The 19,180-nt window shown below is 36.1% G+C and overlaps 1 protein-coding gene across 2 annotated transcripts in view; it reads right to left on the bottom strand.

The window, feature by feature from the left end:
- TMPRSS15 (transmembrane protease, serine 15) overlaps positions 1-19,180 on the bottom strand; it is a 170,913-nt gene that overhangs the window by 59,409 nt on the left and 92,324 nt on the right. For both annotated transcript variants that reach the window (XM_021068532.1, NM_001001259.1), the window contains 3 exon segments: positions 18,494-18,583; positions 15,551-15,676; positions 13,095-13,235 (listed from right to left, as the gene is read on the bottom strand). In XM_021068532.1, the coding sequence (XP_020924191.1) occupies positions 13,095-13,235; positions 15,551-15,676; positions 18,494-18,583 (357 nt within the window).

Here is a 19,180-nt window from a genome sequence, read left to right on the forward strand (position 1 = left end):
AAGACTAAACCAGGAAGAAATAGTAAATATGAACAGACCAGTCACAAGTACTGAAATTGAAACTGTGATTTAAAAACTTCCAACAAATTCAAGTCCAGGACCAGATGGCTTCACAGGCTAATTCTATCAAACATTTAGAGAAGAGTTAACACCTATTCTTCTGAAATTTGTCCAAAAAATTTCAGAGGAAGGAACACTCCGAAACTCATTCTATGAAGCCACAATCACCCCAATACCAATTCAAAGACACTACATGAAAAAGAACATTATAGGCCAATACCACTGATGAACATAGGTGCAAAATCCTCAAAAAAATACTAGCAAATGAAATCCAGCAACACAGTAAAAGGATCATACATGATGATTAAGTGAGATTTGTCCCAGGGATGTATGGATTTTTTTCAATATCAGCAAATCAATCAGCGTGATAAACCACATTATCAAACTGAAGAATAAAAACAATATGGTCATCTCAATAGATGCAGGAAAAGCTTTTGACAAAATTCAACACCCATTTCCGTAGAAACCCTCCAGAAAGTGGGCAGAGAGGAAACCTACCTCAACATAATAAAGGCTATATATGACAATGGCTAACATCATTCTCAATGATGAAAAGCTGAAAGAATTCCTAAGATGATGAACAAGACAAGGATATACACTCTCACCACTGTTATTCAATGTAGTTTTGGAAGTCCTAGACACAGCAGTCAGAGAAGAAAAAGAAATAAAAGGAATCCAAATTGGAAATGAAGAAGTAAGTCTATTATTGTTTGCAGGTGACATGATACTATACCTAGAAAATCCAAAAATTCTCAACAAAATTTTAGCCAACCGAATCCAACAACATATCAAAAAGATCATACATCATGATCAGGTAGGGTTCATCCAAGATTCACAAGGATGGTTCAACATATGCAAATCAATCAAGCTCATACACCACATGAACAAAAGAAAAGTCAAAAACCATATGATCATCTCAACAGATGCAGAAAAAGCATTTGACAAAGTCCAACATCCATTCATGATCAAGACACTCACCAAAGTGGGTATAGAGGGAACATTCCTTAACATAATCAAAGCCATTTATGACCAACCCACAGCAAATATAATACTCAATGGAGAAAAACTGAAAGCATTCTCACTCAAATCTGGAACAAGACAGGGATTCCCACTCTTACCACTGCTATTCAACATAGTTTTGGAAGTCCTAGTGACAGCAATTAGACAAACAAAAGAAATAAAAGGCATCCAAATAGGAAGAGAAGAGATAAAACTGTCACTGTATGCAGATGACATGATACTATACATAGAAAACCCTAAGGACTCAACCCCAAAACTACCTGAACTGATTAATAAATTCAGCAAAGCAGCAGGATATAAGATTACAACTCAGAAATCAGTTACATTTCTATATACCAACAATGAAGTATTAGAAAAGGAACACAAAAATACAATACCTTTTAAACTGCACCCCCAAAAATCAAATACCTCGAAATACACCTGACCAAGGAGGTAAAGGACTTATATGCTAAGAACTATAAAATATTAATCGAGGAAATTAAAGAAGATGTAAAGAAATGGAAAGATATTCCATGTTCATGTATTGGAAAAATCAATATTGTAAAAATGGCCATACTACCCAAAGCAATCTACAGATTCAATGCAATCCCTATCAAACTACCCATGACATTTTTCACAGAACTAGAACAAACAATCCAAAAAATTATATGGAACCACAAAAGACCCAGGATTGCCAAAGCAATCCTGAGAAACAAAAACCAAGCAGGGGGCATAACTCTCCCAGACGTCAAGCAATTTTACAAAGCCACAGTCATCAGAACAGTGTGGTACTGGTATCAAAACAGACAGACAGACCAATGGAACAGAATAGAGAATCCGGAAATAAATCCTGACACCTATGGTCAATTAATCTTTGACAAGGGAGGCAAGAACATAAAATGGGAAGAAGAAAGTCTATTCAGCAAGCATTGCTGGGAAACCTGGACAGCTGCATGCAAAGCAATGAAATTAGAACACACCTTCACATCATGCACAAAAATAAACTCAAAATGGCTGAAAGACCTAAATAGAAGACAAGACACCATCAAACTCCCAGAAGAAAACATAGGCAAAACACTCTCTGACATCAACATCATGAATATTTTCTCAGGTCAGACTCCCAAAGCAATAGAAATTAGAGCAAAAATAAACCCATGGGACCTCATCAAACTGAAAAGCTTTTGCACAGCAAAGGCAACCAAAAAGAAAACAAAAAGACAACATACAGAATGGGAGAAAATAGTTTCAAATGATGCAACTGACAAGGGCTTAATCTCTAGAATACATAAACAGCTTATACAACGCAACAGCAAAAAAGCCAATCAATCAATGGAAAAATGGGCAAAAGACCTGAATAGACATTTATCCAAAGAAGATATACAGATGGCCAGCAAACACATGAAAAAATGCTCAACATCGCTGATTATAAGATAAATGCAAATCAAAACTACCATGAGATACCACCTCATACCAGTCAGAATGGCCATCATTAATAAGTCCACAAATAACAAATGCTGGAGGAGGTGTGGAGAAAAGGGAACCCTCCTGCACTGCTGGTGGGAATGTAAACTGGTATAGCCACTATGGAGAACAGTTTGGAGATACCTTAGAAATCTATACATAGAACTTCCATATGACCCTGCAATCCTACTCTTGGGCATATATCCGGACAAGAGTTTCCTTGAAAAATACACATGCACCCGCATGTTCATTGCAGCACTATTCACAATAGCCAAGACATGGAAACAACCCAAATGTCCATAGACAGATGATTGGATTAGGAAGCTTTGGTATAGATACACAATGGAGTACTACTCAGCTATAAAAAAGAAAGACATAAGGCCATTTATAGCAACATGGATGGAACTAGAGACTCTCACACTGAGTGAAATAAGAAAGACAAATACCATATGATATCACTTATAACTGGAATCTAATATCCAGCACAAATGAACATTTCCACAGAAAAGAAAATCATGGACGTGAAGAATAGACTTGTGGCTTCTGCGGGGGGAGAGGGAGGGAGTGGGAGGGATCGGGAGCTTGGAGTTATCGGATACATCTTGGAATGGATTTACAATGAGATCCTGCTGAGTAGCATTGAGAACTATGTCTAGATACTTATATTGCAACAGAACAAAGGGTGGAAAAAAATGTATACAAGTAAGTGTAACTTGGCCCCCATTCTGTACAGTGGGAAAAAAAAGAAATTAAAAAAAAAAAGAAAAGAAAATCCTAAAGACACTACCAGAAAACTGTTAGAGCTCTTCAATGAATCTGGTAAAGTTGCAGCATACAAAAATAAAACACAGAAATCTCTTGCATTTCTATATAATAACAATGAAAGATCAGAAAAAGAAATTAAGGAAACGATTCCATTTACCATTACATTCAAAAAGACTAAAATACCTAGGCATAAACCTACCTAAAGAGACAAAAGACCTGTACTCTGAAAACTGTAAGTCACTGATCAAAGAAATCAAAGAGGACACAAACAGATGGAAAGATACAGCATACTGCTGAATTGGAAGAATCAGTGTTTTCAAAGTGGGTATACTACCCAAGGCAATCTACAGATTCAACACAATCCCTATCAAATTACCAATTGCACTTTTCACAGAACTTGAACAAAATATTTAAAAATTTGTATGGAAGCATAAAAGATCAAACAGACTAGGTTGTTTCCTTCATGGCTCAGTGGTTAATGAATCCAACAAGGAACCATGAGGATGCAGGTATCATCCCTGGCCTCACTCAGTGGGTTAAGGATCTGGCATGGCTGTGAGCCATGGTATAGTTCACAGATGCGGCTTGAATCCTGCATTTGCTGTGGCTGTGGTGTTTGCTGGCAGCTATAGCTCTGATTTGACCCCTAGCCTGGGAACTTCCAGATGCCGTGGGTGTGGCCTTGGGAAAAAAAGATCAAATAAACTAGGCAATCCTAAGAAAGAAAAAATGGAACTGGAGGACTCGGGCTCCCTGACTTCAGATTATACTACAAAGTTACAGGCATCAAAACAGTATCTTACTGGCACAAAACCAGAAATATAGATAAATAAAATAGGATAAAAAGCCCAGAAATATACTCATGCACTTGTGGTCAACTAATCTATGACAAAGGAGGTATGAATATCCAATGGAGACACAACAGTCTCTTCACTGAGTGGTGGTGGTTGGGAAAACTAGATAGCTACATGCAAAATAATGAAGTTAGAACTCTTTAATAACACCACACACAAAAATAAACTCAAAATGGACTAAAGACCTAAATATAAGACCAAATGCTATAAAACTCTTAGAGGAAAACATAGGCCAAACACTCCAACATGAACCATAGCAGTATCTTCTCAGATCCACCTCCTAGAGTAATGAAAATAACAACAAAAATAAAAAAATGGGAGTTAAATAAACTTAAGTTTTACACAGCAAATGAAACCATAAAAAATGAAAAGATAACTCATAGAATGGGAGAAAATATTTGCAAATGAAGCAACTGACAAAGGATTAATCTCCAAAATATACAAACAACTCCTGCAGTTCAATAAAAAAAAAATACCCAATCAAAAAATGGGCAGAAGATCTAAATAGATATTTCTCCAAAGAAGACAAATAGATGGCCAAAAAATATGAAAAGGTGCATGACATTGCTAATTTTTAGAGAAATGCAAATCAAAATTACTATGAGGTATCATGTTGCACTGGCTACAATGGCCATCACCAAAAAGTCTACAAACAATAAATTATGGAGAGCATGTGGAGGAAAGGGAACCCAGTTATATTATTGGTGGGAATGTTGATTGTTGCAGCCATTACAGAAAACAGCATGGACGTTCCTCACATAACTAAAAATACAACTACCGTATGATCTAGCAATCCCACTCCTGGGCATGTGTCTGGAGGAAACCATAATTCACAAAGGTACATGCACTCAAATGTTTATTGCATTACTATTTACAAAAGCTAAGAATGGAAGCAACCTAAATGTCTGTTGACAGAGAAATGGATAAAGGCATGGTACATATATAAAATGGAATATTAGTCAGCCATTAAAAGAATGAACTAATGCCATTTGCAGCAAGATGGAGGGATCTTAGGTTATCATACTAAGTGAAGTTAGTCAAACAGTGAAAGACGAATATCATATGACATCACTTATATGGAATCTAAAAAAAGGATACAAACAAACTCTTTGCAGAACAGAAACAGACCCACAGACTTTGAAAAATTTATGGTTACCTAAGGGGACATGTGGGGGCAGGGAGATTGACTGGGGATTGGTATACACACACTGAAGTATATGGAATGACTGGCCAAAGAGACCTGCTGTACAGCACAAATAACTACCCAATATTCTGTGATAATCTATGTGGGAAAAGAATCTGAAAGAGGATGGATGTGTGTACATGTATAACCAAATCACTTTGTTTAATAGGAGAAATTATCACAAACTTGTAAATCAACTACACCTCAATTAAAACTTTAAAAAATGAAAAAAAAGATGTGCTTGATACATAAAATGGAATACTACTCAGCAATAAAAAGGAATGAAAATAATGCCATTTGTAGCAACACTGATGCAACTAGAGATTATCATATTAAGTGAAGTTAAGGCAGAAAGAGAAAGAAAAATACCCTATGATATCACTTATATGTGGGAATCTAAAACATGGTGCAAATGAGCCTATCTACAAAATAGAAATAGACTCACAGACACAGAAAACAGACTTGTGGTTGCTAAAGGAAGGGAGAGAGAGTAAGATGGACTGGGAATTTGAGATTAGTAGATGCAAACTATTGCATTAATATTGAATAAATAGTAGGGTCCTATTGTATAGCACAGGGAAATCTATTCAATATCCTGGGATAGATCATGATGGAAAATAATAGTAAAAAAATAATGGATATATATGTATGACTAAGTCACTTTGCTGTACAAGAGAAATTGGCACAGCAGTGTAAATCCAGTATACTTCAATAAAAAATAAAAATAGTAACCAAAAAAATCATCATTTTTGAGTTAAAATTCTTACTTCTGTTTTCTCATTGTGCAACTTTACCCTCCAGATAACACAAGAAATCATACTCAAGGCTTTCCTCTGGGTATCTTACTACAATAGTTGGAGCTATCTGTATACAGTATTTTTTTATATATGATGATTTCTATTTTTTTCTATTCTCCACTGCATGGCATGGTGACCCAGTTACACATACATGTATACATTCTTTTTTCTCATGCTATCATTCTCCAACATAAGTGTATACAGTATTCTAAACTTTGTTAAAGTCTGTATTTTTTCAACACAAATTTAAGTTACTTTAAATTTTTTTTTTTTTAAGGTAGGTAATGTTGGGCCGGTTGTTTCTACAAATCTTTATCTGGTGAGAATAGGTTACATGTATCAAATATAATAATATTAGGGAAAGTCTTGTTAATGTGGTTATCAATTTATTTCACAAATACATATTTTTTAACTAGATTAGTGAGAGGATAAACAGGCAAAAACAGCTACATATTCTACAGGCAAGCATTAATGTTTTAACTGACTTTATATTTCAATCTGTCTAGTATTAATTTTCATTCAGAAAACAGGAATGCTTAAAACTGGTATTTATATTTACATATATTTATATTTATATATTCTATTTAAATCTATATTTTACTATATTATATTTACTTTAAATGTTGACAGCCTAATAAAGTATCCATAATCAAATACCTGAATATACTTATTAGAATGTTAGTTACCACTAATTATTTTTACATTATCCCATTACTTTGTTTTCATAGTTTGTTAAAATAATTATGTAAAAATGAGTTTTCAATGCTGATAATTTAATCATAAATTTATTAATAATTTTACTTTTTTACAAGTTATATAGGCTATATTTAATTGGAAAAGCATAATCCTTTGAATAAAAATTTAATTATCTGAATAAAAATATGAATGGAAACATGTAAATATCTGAAAATAGTAATTCACTTGTGCTTTAGCCATGCTGTTATGGTTATACCCTATGGACCTAGAAAAATTAACCTATTTCCATAAGACGCATGCATTGGATGAAAAAATGCTGAGTGGGGCAAAACACTATTGTATTGTTGCTAAACTGAAATAGAAATGACAAATTCTGAGAAGTACGAATAAACTCAAAATTTTCCTTTACATGCATGGACTAGATTCTGATTCTTTGGACCATATAGCAGTTCAGCTTCATTAAGAGGTCTTTAATACAAAAGTTTAACTGTCTGTAGCCTCTGATGTCTTATTTCCAAACATTTTATACTCATGGTGAGAGAGGGCAAAAGAAATGTTGCTAAGAATTGAATTTCCCTGTTTCCTTGTTATGAAGTCTCCAGTAGCCCTGCCTCATTTTGTCAACATATGCTTGATTTTAAATGGAACTGAGTTTTTCTCTAAGGCACATGCCACACAATCCGGGGAGGGCTTGAAACCCCTTAAATGTAATCAGATGCCACTTCAACAGTTGCTAGTTAAGCACTGTTGAATTCAAAATTAAGATTCTGAGATTCAGAAGAGAGCAATGAGGGGGCAGTTATAGGAGGAGAATGACCTTAATATATCTATATTTCATACAGTCTAATGTAGGTAAAATGTGAAAAATCGGATAATGAAAGGAGATACAAACCTATGTTATATAACTGTTTCATACTTCAATTGAATGTTTTGGAAGGTATCCCCAAAACATCTCGGAAGACCAATGAAGGACATACATGCTGTAAATTTATGATGTGCTTTTTATACATTTTTTCCCCAAAATGACCAGTGAAGCCGAGCACCAATATAAACAGATATGTGTGCCTAATCTCTCTCTCCATTACCAGCATGATTCTCTTCCACTGCCAATTCCCTGTTTCTGTAATTGCTTTTCAGCCTTTTGATGTAAAGATCTCTGTGGGGGAAGACTGTGCTGATGTCTCAATCACTCCTTTTCCTCCCCACCGGCACCATCTGTCTGGGGCCAAGAGGAATGTGAAACCACATTCCTGACATATTTACCACACAGTGATGGTCATGGAAGACTCCAATCCAGCTTCAATGGAGGGAATTTTCTCTAAATGATTTATTGCCTAAGTAACATAATCATAGTGACTGAAATCTAGGGCCAAAAATATAAACAACACCTATGCCTTAAATCTCATATCTACCTTATGTCGGAAGCCATAGATATGTTCTTTTGGCTTTTATCTTGAATAGAAATTGCCTATACAATTTTTCCAAATCCTCAATATATTTATCTTATTCTTTTTTTTTTTTTTTTTTTTCAACTTTTTGCCATTTCTTGGGCTGCTCCCATGGCATATGGAGGTTCCCAGGCTAGGGGTCGAATCAGGGCAGTAGCCGCCGGCCTACACCAGAGCCACAGCAACACAGGATCCGAGCCACATCTGCAACCTACACCACAGCTCACAGCAATGCCAGGATCCTTAACCCACTGAGCAAGGCCAGGGATCGAACCACAACCTCATGGTTCCCAGTCGGATTTGTTAACCACTTCGCCACGACAGGAACTCCTAACTATTGTTTTTGCATTCGGGATGCTGCTTTTGTACAGCATTTCATGAAAATGTGGTATTTTGGTGCTAGAGTTTTTGAATAAATGTGCAATTGGCCAAAATACTAAACCAAAACAAAAACACTTGTGCAGTTTACGCTATTAATAGAAACATCCAATTAAGTCAGAAAAAAATAACTGGGAAAAATTCACAACTAAAGGCTGAGCAACCTCCACCCAAATGGACTGGAAACCTTAAAAAAGATACCCTACTCCAGAAGAGGAGGAGGAGGCCACATCAAGAGGTAGGAGGGGTGATTTCACTACATAAACAACCCCATACCTCTTGGGTGGGAAGCTCCATAGACTGAAAACTAACTGGTTCACAGAGACTCACCTACAGGAATGAGAGTTCTGAGCCCCTATCAAACCCTGGGGATCTGGCACTTGGAGAAAGAGCCTCTGCAGCACCTGGCATTGAAGGTCAGTGGGGCTTGTATGCAGGAGCTCCACGGGACTGGGGGAAACGGAGACCCCATTCTTAAAAGGCGCACATGGACTTTCACGTGCACTGGGTCCCAGGGCAGAGCCAGGTCTCCATAGGAATCTGGGTCAAACCTGACTACAGTTCTTGGAGGACATCCTGGGAAAACAAGGGTGAATGTGGCTTGTTGCGAGGGAAGGACATTGGAAGCAAAGCTCTCAGGAATATTCAGCAGCCTGTGCCTTTTTCTGGAGGTGGTCAATTTTGGGAAAATCTGGCCCCACCCATCAGTCAGTGCTGAGAAGCCCCAGGGCAAACAACAATCCTGGTGGGATCACAGCCCCACCCCTCAGTAAACAGGCTACCTAAAGACCCCTCAGGCACACAGCTGCTTCTAATCCCATCCAAAGACTAAGCCCCACCCACCAGAGGGATTAGAATCAGCTCCACCTACCAGTGGAGGGCATCAGCCCCTCCCATCAGGAAGCCTACAGCAAGCCCCCATACTGACTTCAGCCACAAGGGGGGCAGACACCAGAAGTAAGAGAGGCTACAACCCTATTATCTGTAAAAAGGTCACCACACCAAAAACCTATAAAAATGAAAAGACAAAGAACTATAACTCAGATGAGAGAGAAAGGAAAAACCCCAGAAAATCAGCTAAGTGATGAGGAGATTCTCAGTCTCCAGGAAAAAGACTTTAGATTGTTGATGCTGAAGATGATCAAGACATTGGAAATAAACTGGAGGCAAAGATGGATAACTTACAGGAAACACTGACCAAAGAGTTTCAAGATATAAAACTTAACCAGGAAGCAATGCAAAGTACAATAACTGAAATAAAAAACTCAGTAGAAGCAGGTAACAGCAGAATACAGGAGGCAGAAGAACGAATAAGTGAGGTGGAGGACAGATTAGTGGAAATTATGGATACAGAACAGAAAAGAGAAAAAAGATTGAAAACAAATGAAGAGAGTCTCAGAGAACTCTGGGACAACATGAAACACACCAACATCTGTATTATAGGGGTGCCAGAAGGAGAAGAGGGAGAGAAGGGGACAGAAAAAATATTCTAAGAGATAATAGCCGAAAACTTCCCTAACATGGGAAAGGAGCCACTCACTCAAATCCAGGAAGCACAACAAGTACCATATAAAATAAACCCAAGGAGGAATACACTAAGACACATATTAATCAAACTGACCAAGATTAAAGACAAAGAGAAAATCTTGAAAGCAGCTAGGGAAAAGAAACAAGTAACATACAAGGGAACCCCAATAAGGTTATCGGCAGATTTCTCAGCAGAAACTCTGCAGGCCAGAAGGGAGTGGCATGATATACTTAACGTGATGAAAGGAAAAAACCTCCAACCAAGATTACTTTACCCAGCAAGGCTCTCATTCAGATTTGAAGGAGAAATCAAAACCTTCACAGATAAGCAAAAGTTGAGAGAGTTCAGCAACACTAAACCAGCCTTACAACAAATATGAAAGGAACTTCTCTAGGCAGAAAAGACAGCAACAGGAAACAAAAACTGCATAAATGACAAGGCTCACCAGTAAAGGTACATATACAGTAAAGATATGAAATCATCCATGCACAATTATACCACCAAAATCAGAAATCATGAGAAGAGGTGGGTATAAATGCAGGACACTGGAGGTGAACTTGCAATTAAGAGAACACCAACTTAAAACAATCTCATATACATATAGACTCATATCAAAACTTCAGAATGACTGCAGACCAAAAATCTACAATTGATACACAAACAAGGACTCTCCGGAGAAGAAATATATCTCATAGTAAATAAGTGCATAATCCACCATAAAGGGAGTCATTTGACATCATTCTTGGAATGCTGAAGTCTTCTTACATCTGATTCTGATTTCCTCTCCAAAGAATTTATGATAATTATAATTAAATAATGAAACTGTACAATTAAATAATATGGTTCTACAATTGTATTATTAATAACCATTTCTCTCCATGGTAAAATGTAAGGTCTATAATGTCTTGTTTATCACATCACCTAGAATGGTGTAATGCCTATGTTGAAGAATCAATAAGATGTAACAAATTGTGAGGACATATTTATATAGTTACAGCGTTTTTTAACCAATTTATGCATTTTATATTTTACTTATTTTCAGAGGGTGTATTATTTTTGTTATTCTTACCAGTTAAGTTATTCTTTTTATTATGCTATATAAAATATTTAATGGTATATAAGGCTTTCTTCTTTATAAATTTTAGTTGCATAATATAACAATTTTAATATAATGCTTATTGTTAAAGAAAAATTGAAATGTAATAGATAATACTAAATAGTAAGGATGAAAGCCATACAAAATGGGATAAAGAATAGAATAAATTTCCTATTTGTCTCAGCATATTTTCCATTCCTCTTCTCCAGAGGGAGTCACTTAATCTGTTTCTTAAGATCCATGATATAATAATCTGTGTGAATGTAATTGTGTTTAAATGTATGTATTTTATTCTGTAAAAAAATAAATAAAAATTAAAATTAAAAAAAAGAAAAAAAAAAAGAAAAAAATAGCTGGTTCTGGTAGAATTTCAACAAGAAATTCCTCTGTCCAAAGAGGATAATAGGGGTGGAATCGAGTGACTCAGTTTTACAATGGGGGTCTCAAAATTGTCTCAATTAATATTTTGCAAGGCAGTGATTTAATTATCTTCTAAGTTTTATTTTGTACACACCACATCTATCTATATTTAATACTTTATTTACATATATAAATCAATAAATAGATGAATCAATAAATTCTAATTTTCTGTTCTCAGAATTTTTGTTTTCTTTTGTGCTGCATATATTTCATAGCCCTTCATATTTTTATTTACTTCACTAATTTATTTTTTGATTGATTAATGTCAATGTTGCTTATAAATCCTAAGTAATATTTTCTTAAACCAACCACAAAATCCACAAAATTCAGAAGGTCAGGATAGTCGTTTACTCCCCCCTAAGCAGCTTGGACAGGAATAACTGTTAGGACTTATTTTCAGGGCCAAAGGGTAGATAAACCATAGGTCAACTTCCGTATTTGCAGTTAAGCTGAAAGCATATGTTCTTCTGGGATGGAGTCTGAGGTTTAGGCCAGTTGCAAATGGAGAAACTGATATTTATGCAGATGAATCAGGGATTAGACATCAAGTCAGATGAAGATCTATGCTCCAAACCTACCTCTTTTTTAGACATTCTAGTTAAAGACAAACTGATGACAATCTCCCATGAAGAGAAACACAGATGTAGGGAGCCATGTGTAATCTGTCTTCTTGACCTATTTATACCTAAAGAGAACTACCAAGCTGTGGGAGAGAAGTATTTAAAGAAACCCTAGCCCAAGAAGGGGTGCTGAGAGCTATAAAAATTACCTGTAGAATTACATATATATATAATATAAGCATATTATATATTATATATATAATCTCCATGATGAGGAGGCAGGTCACAATCTTGGTTCTCTGCTGATTATGTTATGGATATAATGAAAAATATAGGGTAAGGAGGTTGTGTATCCTACAGATATTAGCATCAGATTCTTTCACCCTTCATGGCAGTGCCTTTACACTGCTTGTCTCCAAGAAGCTAATGATGTTAATTTTTTAATTGGATGTTGTTGGCATCCCAACAGTTCACTTGCCTGCCTCCCTGCCATTCCCTAACAATATTTTTGGCAGAGGGAACCTGACAGATAAGCCTCCTTCCTCACACTGCCAGGAACTTCCCTTTACAGTTTAAAATGGCCCTCTTCAGTGAACAAAATGCACAACTCTTTACACTCCAGAGAGTGCAAATAGGTCTACTGAAAAAAATAGTGTGGATTCCTGCTCTGAATCAAGTCAGTTAGTGGTTAAATAGGTGTAAAGGAAGGAGGACAATCTCCTTTACGCTGAGGAAGAATGAATGAATGAATGAACGTACTAGACTGCAAACCTTAAAATTTAACCCTGCATGCTTCTATTGCTTTTCTTCAAAAGGTACAAGGAAGCATGTGATCCGGAGAGCACTGACCTGGAATCCCCAAGTGATAGCCAGTTGTGAAATTTGCTTTAAATCCCCCTTTTGTCAATGCATCATTAGTGATAAAAAGCACAGTCATTCTGTTGGTGGTTGAGAACACATCTTCTACTGGACCAGGCCCTGTGTACACAGCTGTTCCAAAGGAAAATGGGATAGTCAGTGAGAAGATCCTTTGACTCCAAAGGAAATATTTCTTTTTTCTTAGTCCTTCTTCTGGAGGTTTGCAACATGCAGCAGGGTTTGCTCAAGAAGCAGCTACATGTAAATATATGTGTATATTCTTTGACATTTTAGACACTGCTTCTAGGTAAGCCAACTGTTCCGTTAACTTTTCCTAGTATTAATGTTTCTGTGGCTCTATAGTTGAATGATGAATTATTCATAACATTGGCTTAGCACCACTACTGTTCAAACTCATATTATACCAGAAAAATGATAATTTGCCTTCTTGGAAAGACATTTATAAAATAATGGAGATTATAGTCTCCTTTAATAAATAAAATGTCCAAGTTTATTTGACATTTTTAATAAATTGAATCTTTAACTTAATCTGAAAAATGAATTACTTAGAGGCAGATAACATAAAGCCAAATGCTGGTTTTCAATTTGTTTCCCTCTATTCTCTGGGCTTTGAGGGTTTCCTAAACAATAAAATAGTTTTCATTAAAAAATAAAGGCTTAATTCAAAAATACATTCATTTTATTAAATATTTTATATACTGGAATCCTTGAGAGTGATTCTGTTTCAAAAGAACTTCTTGCCAGCAAATTTGAAAACTATGTTTCCTTGTGGAATTCTTATTTACTTTTCAATGATTGGTGGAAATACTAAAGGCAAAATGATAAAAATTGATTTTCCTTAGATCATGAGAACACCAAAATTTTTATTAGAAAGACAATGTCAACTGAAAATGGAAAACTTACTCAAAATGTGTTTGTAACCATATAAAATCAAATTTGAAGCTCCTGAGTTCTTGCTACCATGGGGCTCTCACCCCACTGAGATTTTCATTGTTTTTTTGTTCTGTGTGTGGCTCTCAAAAATCCTCTCCCAGCAAACTTGTACTCTACAACTTTGTGGGATTTTGCTGAGGAACCTTACATAATGAGTGATGGATTAGTATGGGTGGGATACCCTCTCTACCACCCTGCTCCTTCACTGCTATGGAAAGTGCCCTCTGGAATCTCTATCCATTGGTTGCAGTGTCCACGTGATTGCATAGTTATCTGGCCAGATTTTATAGGAAATGGTTAAAAAGGTCTAAAGCATAATTTGATAGAGTTCCCTGGTGGCCTCGCTGGTTAAGTATTAGGCATTGTCATGGCTGTGGCACAGGTTTGATTCCTGGTCCAGGAACTTATGAATGCCTCGGGCATGGCCAAAATTTTTTTAAAAAGTTAAAAAATAAAACACCGTTAGATACTTTTACTTGTCAAGTGTGTTTTTTCTGCATACCAGTTGAACTTTCATGCATTTTCATAGTTTATTTATTTATTTATTGTCTTTTTAGGGCCCCACCTGAGGCATATGGAGTTTCTAGGTTAGTGGTTGAATAGGAGCTGTAGCCCCTGGCCTATACCACAGCCACAACAATGCCAGATCCAAACCACATCTGCTGCCTACAACCAGAGCTCAAGGCAAAGCCAGATACTTCACACCCTGAGAGAGGCCAGGGGTAGACTCTGCTTCCTCATGGATGCTACTCAGATTTGTTTCCACTGAGCCACAATGGGAACTCCCAGTTTCCTAGATTAATTATCAAGAGGTACTTCTTTCCTAAAAGTTGGCAGTAATTAAATAAGATATTAGCTATTTTACCTGATAAAATTTTGTTCTGCTAACATATATTTTATGATCTAGGTATAACAGTTTTCTCTATAATCATAACCTTCCCATTTATTAAAAAAAATAATGATTGATAGGGAAAAATCAATTAGTCAATTTTTGAATCATTCTCAGATACTTACATAGAAGCAACTAGTAATAGAGACAAAGCAATAATGAAACACAAAATAAAAATAATTTAGAAATGTTGCATAACATATTTCTTCCCATAGTTTGAAGTGAAATAAAACCTATTTAATAGCTACCTTTGGACATACATTATACACATAATGCATAGAAAACTGCAAAATGGATGTTCTTAGTTTTCATTCTCTTGGGTGTAATGCTTATTGTAGTGAGTTAATAGCAGCTGGTAGGAAGTGCTGACTCAAAACTATCAATCCTGGTTTACCAAGAATGCTTGAGAAGAGTATTCTTCTGTCACCACTGGAAACACTCCCCTTATTGGATGTGCCATATGAAATTTGACATGGTACTCTACTGTTGCATTTTCATTTTGCTAGTTATAAAAGGAGTGACTGCATTAATTGAGAAATGCTCTCTCCATCAGTCCAAAGTCTTGAGCTATATAACCTTCTCAATATTTCAATTGGAGACTTACCCAAGAGCAATGAGTCATCTTCTTCCCCATCTCTGATTTCAACTACATCTGCAATGTTTTCCAAGTCAAATTCTTCAAAATGAAGCTGTATATTTTTTCCCTTTTGAGCATTTAAATTCCAAACACCTTAAAAGTAATAAATAGCAACACTTAAACAAACTTCTTTTGATTTCTCTTAAAAACTACAGTCTCTTGAGAATTCCAAATCACTTCAAAGATTTTATTTTATGAAAACCAATATTCCTAGCTGTTCATGTGTGTGAAGAAATATCTTGCCTATTCCAGAATATATATAGTAAGATTTCAATTAAATATGAAATAATTTACTGTAATTGAATGTTTTATTTCATTTAAAATGTAATTCTTTAATCAAAGCTTGCAAATAGCCTTTACTTCTACAATCTAAGATTTATGAATATCAAATGATATGAAGTCTATTTCCATTTACTTTATTTTCCATGATTAAATTTAGAGGAAAATGGGGTGATTAAAAGGCAATTTGTTGAGCAACTAAACTTTACTATTTCTTTAAGTGTTGCCATTATTTATATGTGTCACATGATGGTAGTTCTTTTGAAACAAAACAAAAACAAAATTACTAGCCTTAGTATAAACACTCCTTGTTCTTCATTTATTCTTTAAATGATTTAGTCTGTAGATTCTGTTCTAGGCTCTCGACTTATTCTGTGTTAAGTGTTGTCACACACTCTTAAGAAGGGCATTTTATTGACAATGGTAATGACTCCACGTCTTTCATTTTTATACTTTTTTTGAGAGGTAGGTCCATGTCTCCAGTCATTTACTGTGTCTGGATATACGTATCTCAAGTTCAACATGTAATAAAGGGAACATACAATTACCGATTTTCCCAATTCATTCTTTTAGTCCTCCTATCTAGGTGAATGGTACCACTAATCATGCTCTTATAGTTGTCTCCACCAGAAAACTCCACATCTTCCCTGAGCTCCCCTCTCCTACCACATTCAATCAATCACCAAGGCCTGCCAGGACTGCCTCCTACATCTCTGGAATCCCATTAACTTCTAAGTCTCCATTGCCACTATCTGATTTTTCATCTCATAAGTGATGATGATGGCTCTTTTGCCATCCATCACTGATCCTACTGCCTGGTGGATCCATCTAAGATGCAAACTTCATCACTGTTTTCCAGTGGACCATTTAAAGTCTCCTCGGTGCTCTCAGAATAAAAGCCAAACTACTTAACATGGAGTGAAATACATTCACACCTCAGTTTCATTTTTATCCTTATATAATTTACCTTGGAGAGTTGAGAAAAAGTCAGTCTTTTAACTCCAAACTTTTGTATGTTAAGTTCCCCTCATGGCCTCCACAGCCTCCTGCTTTTCCCTTGCTACAGCAGTATCTTAGACATTTTGTGATGCCTGACAACTTATCTGAATCCTTATCTAGACTGCATTATGTTTGTTTCTTCCTAACTTACTTCAGTGCCTAACAAATAAAGGACTCAATAAATATTTGTTGAATAAATCAATACATTTAATAAGTTTCTCCAAATTGTTCTTTCAACGTTTCACCAATTTTTAGATCACTGCTTTGTATAGATAATATATTTAAAAAGATATTTTCAGTGTGCAGTGGAGATGATAATCTCTGGTTCCCATACGAGTCAAATTAGATTAATGGAGGTTTCTTTTTTTGAATCAGATATCTCCCTATAATAGTGACTCTGTTATCCTGTAAAAGTGATACTTATCTCTCTGGATCATCTGAAGGAAGAAAAGTGGACATTTTCTATCAACACATTTTTCACCATCACTGGGGTGTTTTCATTGGTGGAAGTTTCTACTTAGATGGGTGCTAACTAGGTGAGGCCATGGAAGGCAGGGGAAGAACATATCTGTTTCCCACAACTCCAGGGACGGAATCTGGTGGGATGGCCTGCAGAATCTGTGTCTTTAATACAATCAGTATGCAGCTCTAATGAACTTCTCTATTTAGGACTCATGATCTAGAGATAAGCTTTATATAATTTTAGCATCCTAGTCTATACTTCGCTCTAGACTTAGAATTTTCTAGTGAACTTCCTTATTATACTCATCTTTTTTTCCCTTTTTTTAGAGTATAGTTGATTTACAGTGTTGTGTTAATTTCTGCTGTACAGCACACTGATCTTTTATATGGGAATCTAATCACATTACTCTAGCCGTCTGCTTTATTGACTCGAGTCTACATTTACAAAAGATGTGAATGTCACAGCTGGCACTTAGGTTTTTATACTGTTCACTGACTTTATTCCATAGAACTGCAAACTTGTTATATCCACTATTGACATTATATGTATAGTCAAGGATAGTGGAATTTGAAGTAAGGCTGCCCTTTTCACTTACTGGTTTTATGCAACTTTTTTTTTTTTTTTTTTTTGTCTATTTGCTATTTCTTGGGCTGCTCCAGCGGCATATGGAGGTTCCCAGGCTAGGGGTCAAATGGGAGCTGTAGCCACCGGCCTACGCCAGAGCCACAGCACCACAAGATCCGAGCTGCGTCTGCAACCTACACCACAGCTCACGGCAACGCCGGATCGTTAACCCACTGAGCAAGGGCAGGGATCGAACCTGCAACCTCATGGTTCCTAGTTGGATTTGTTAACCACTGCGCCACGACGGGAACTCCTTATTCAACTTTTAAATTTGAGAATTATAATAGTATCACCTGGGTCAAAGAATTATTGTGAGAAATGACTAAAATAACATATGTTAGGCACTAGTACTGTGACTGGTATAAAATGAATGCTAAAAAATTAGTAATTAATTGTTATTCTTGTTATCATTATATTAAGCAATCTCATAGATGTGGTAGTTGTATCCAAATATGGCAAATTTATAATCTACTTTCCTGAGTTAAGGGGAGACTAACTTTGATAAATACATTTATTTCTTGTGGCCTGGAAAAGAAATGACTCACAGAAAGCCTGATTGGGGTAGTTGTTTGGAAAGTTCATAGAAGTGAAAGTTGTATTTGGCTCCCACAGTTCAAAAGGTCCTCCACAGTCCGCTGAAAAGGAAAGCAATAAAAAATCATCAGTAACATAATGTTTATTTCAGAGACTTAATACTACGTGCCAACAAATTTCCATTAAATTTCTTGGAATACTAGTTTTGACAGATACATTAGGGTTTGTGTAAGGGAAAAACTTGTTATTTAAGCAAGGGAAAGATATAGGTAAACAGGTCTCCTTATTGAAGAACTTCTCAAAACCTTAAATAATCTTATATTCTTTGTGATTCTCTGAGAAGACATAATAGTGTTTGGCATTTTTCAAAATTATTTGGGCTAGGAAATCATTTTGATGAGCATTTTTTTCTTTTCTTTTTTTTTAGGGCCCCACCAATGGCATATGGAGGTTCCCAGGCTAGGGGTCTAATCGGAGCAGGAGCCGCCGGCCTACACCAGAGCCACAGCAATGCCAGATCCCAGCCATGTCTGAGACATACACCACAGCTCATGGCAATGCTGGATCCTTAACCCAGTGAGTGAGGCCAGCGATTGAGCCCGCAACCTCATGGTTCCTAGTTGGATTCGTTTCCGCTGTGCCAAAACGGGAATTCCATTAATGGGTATCTTTCATAAGCAGGTTTCATGAAATAAGGT

This window comes from Sus scrofa, chromosome 13, assembly GCF_000003025.6.
Source record: "Sus scrofa isolate TJ Tabasco breed Duroc chromosome 13, Sscrofa11.1, whole genome shotgun sequence".
NCBI lineage: Eukaryota > Metazoa > Chordata > Mammalia > Artiodactyla > Suidae > Sus > Sus scrofa.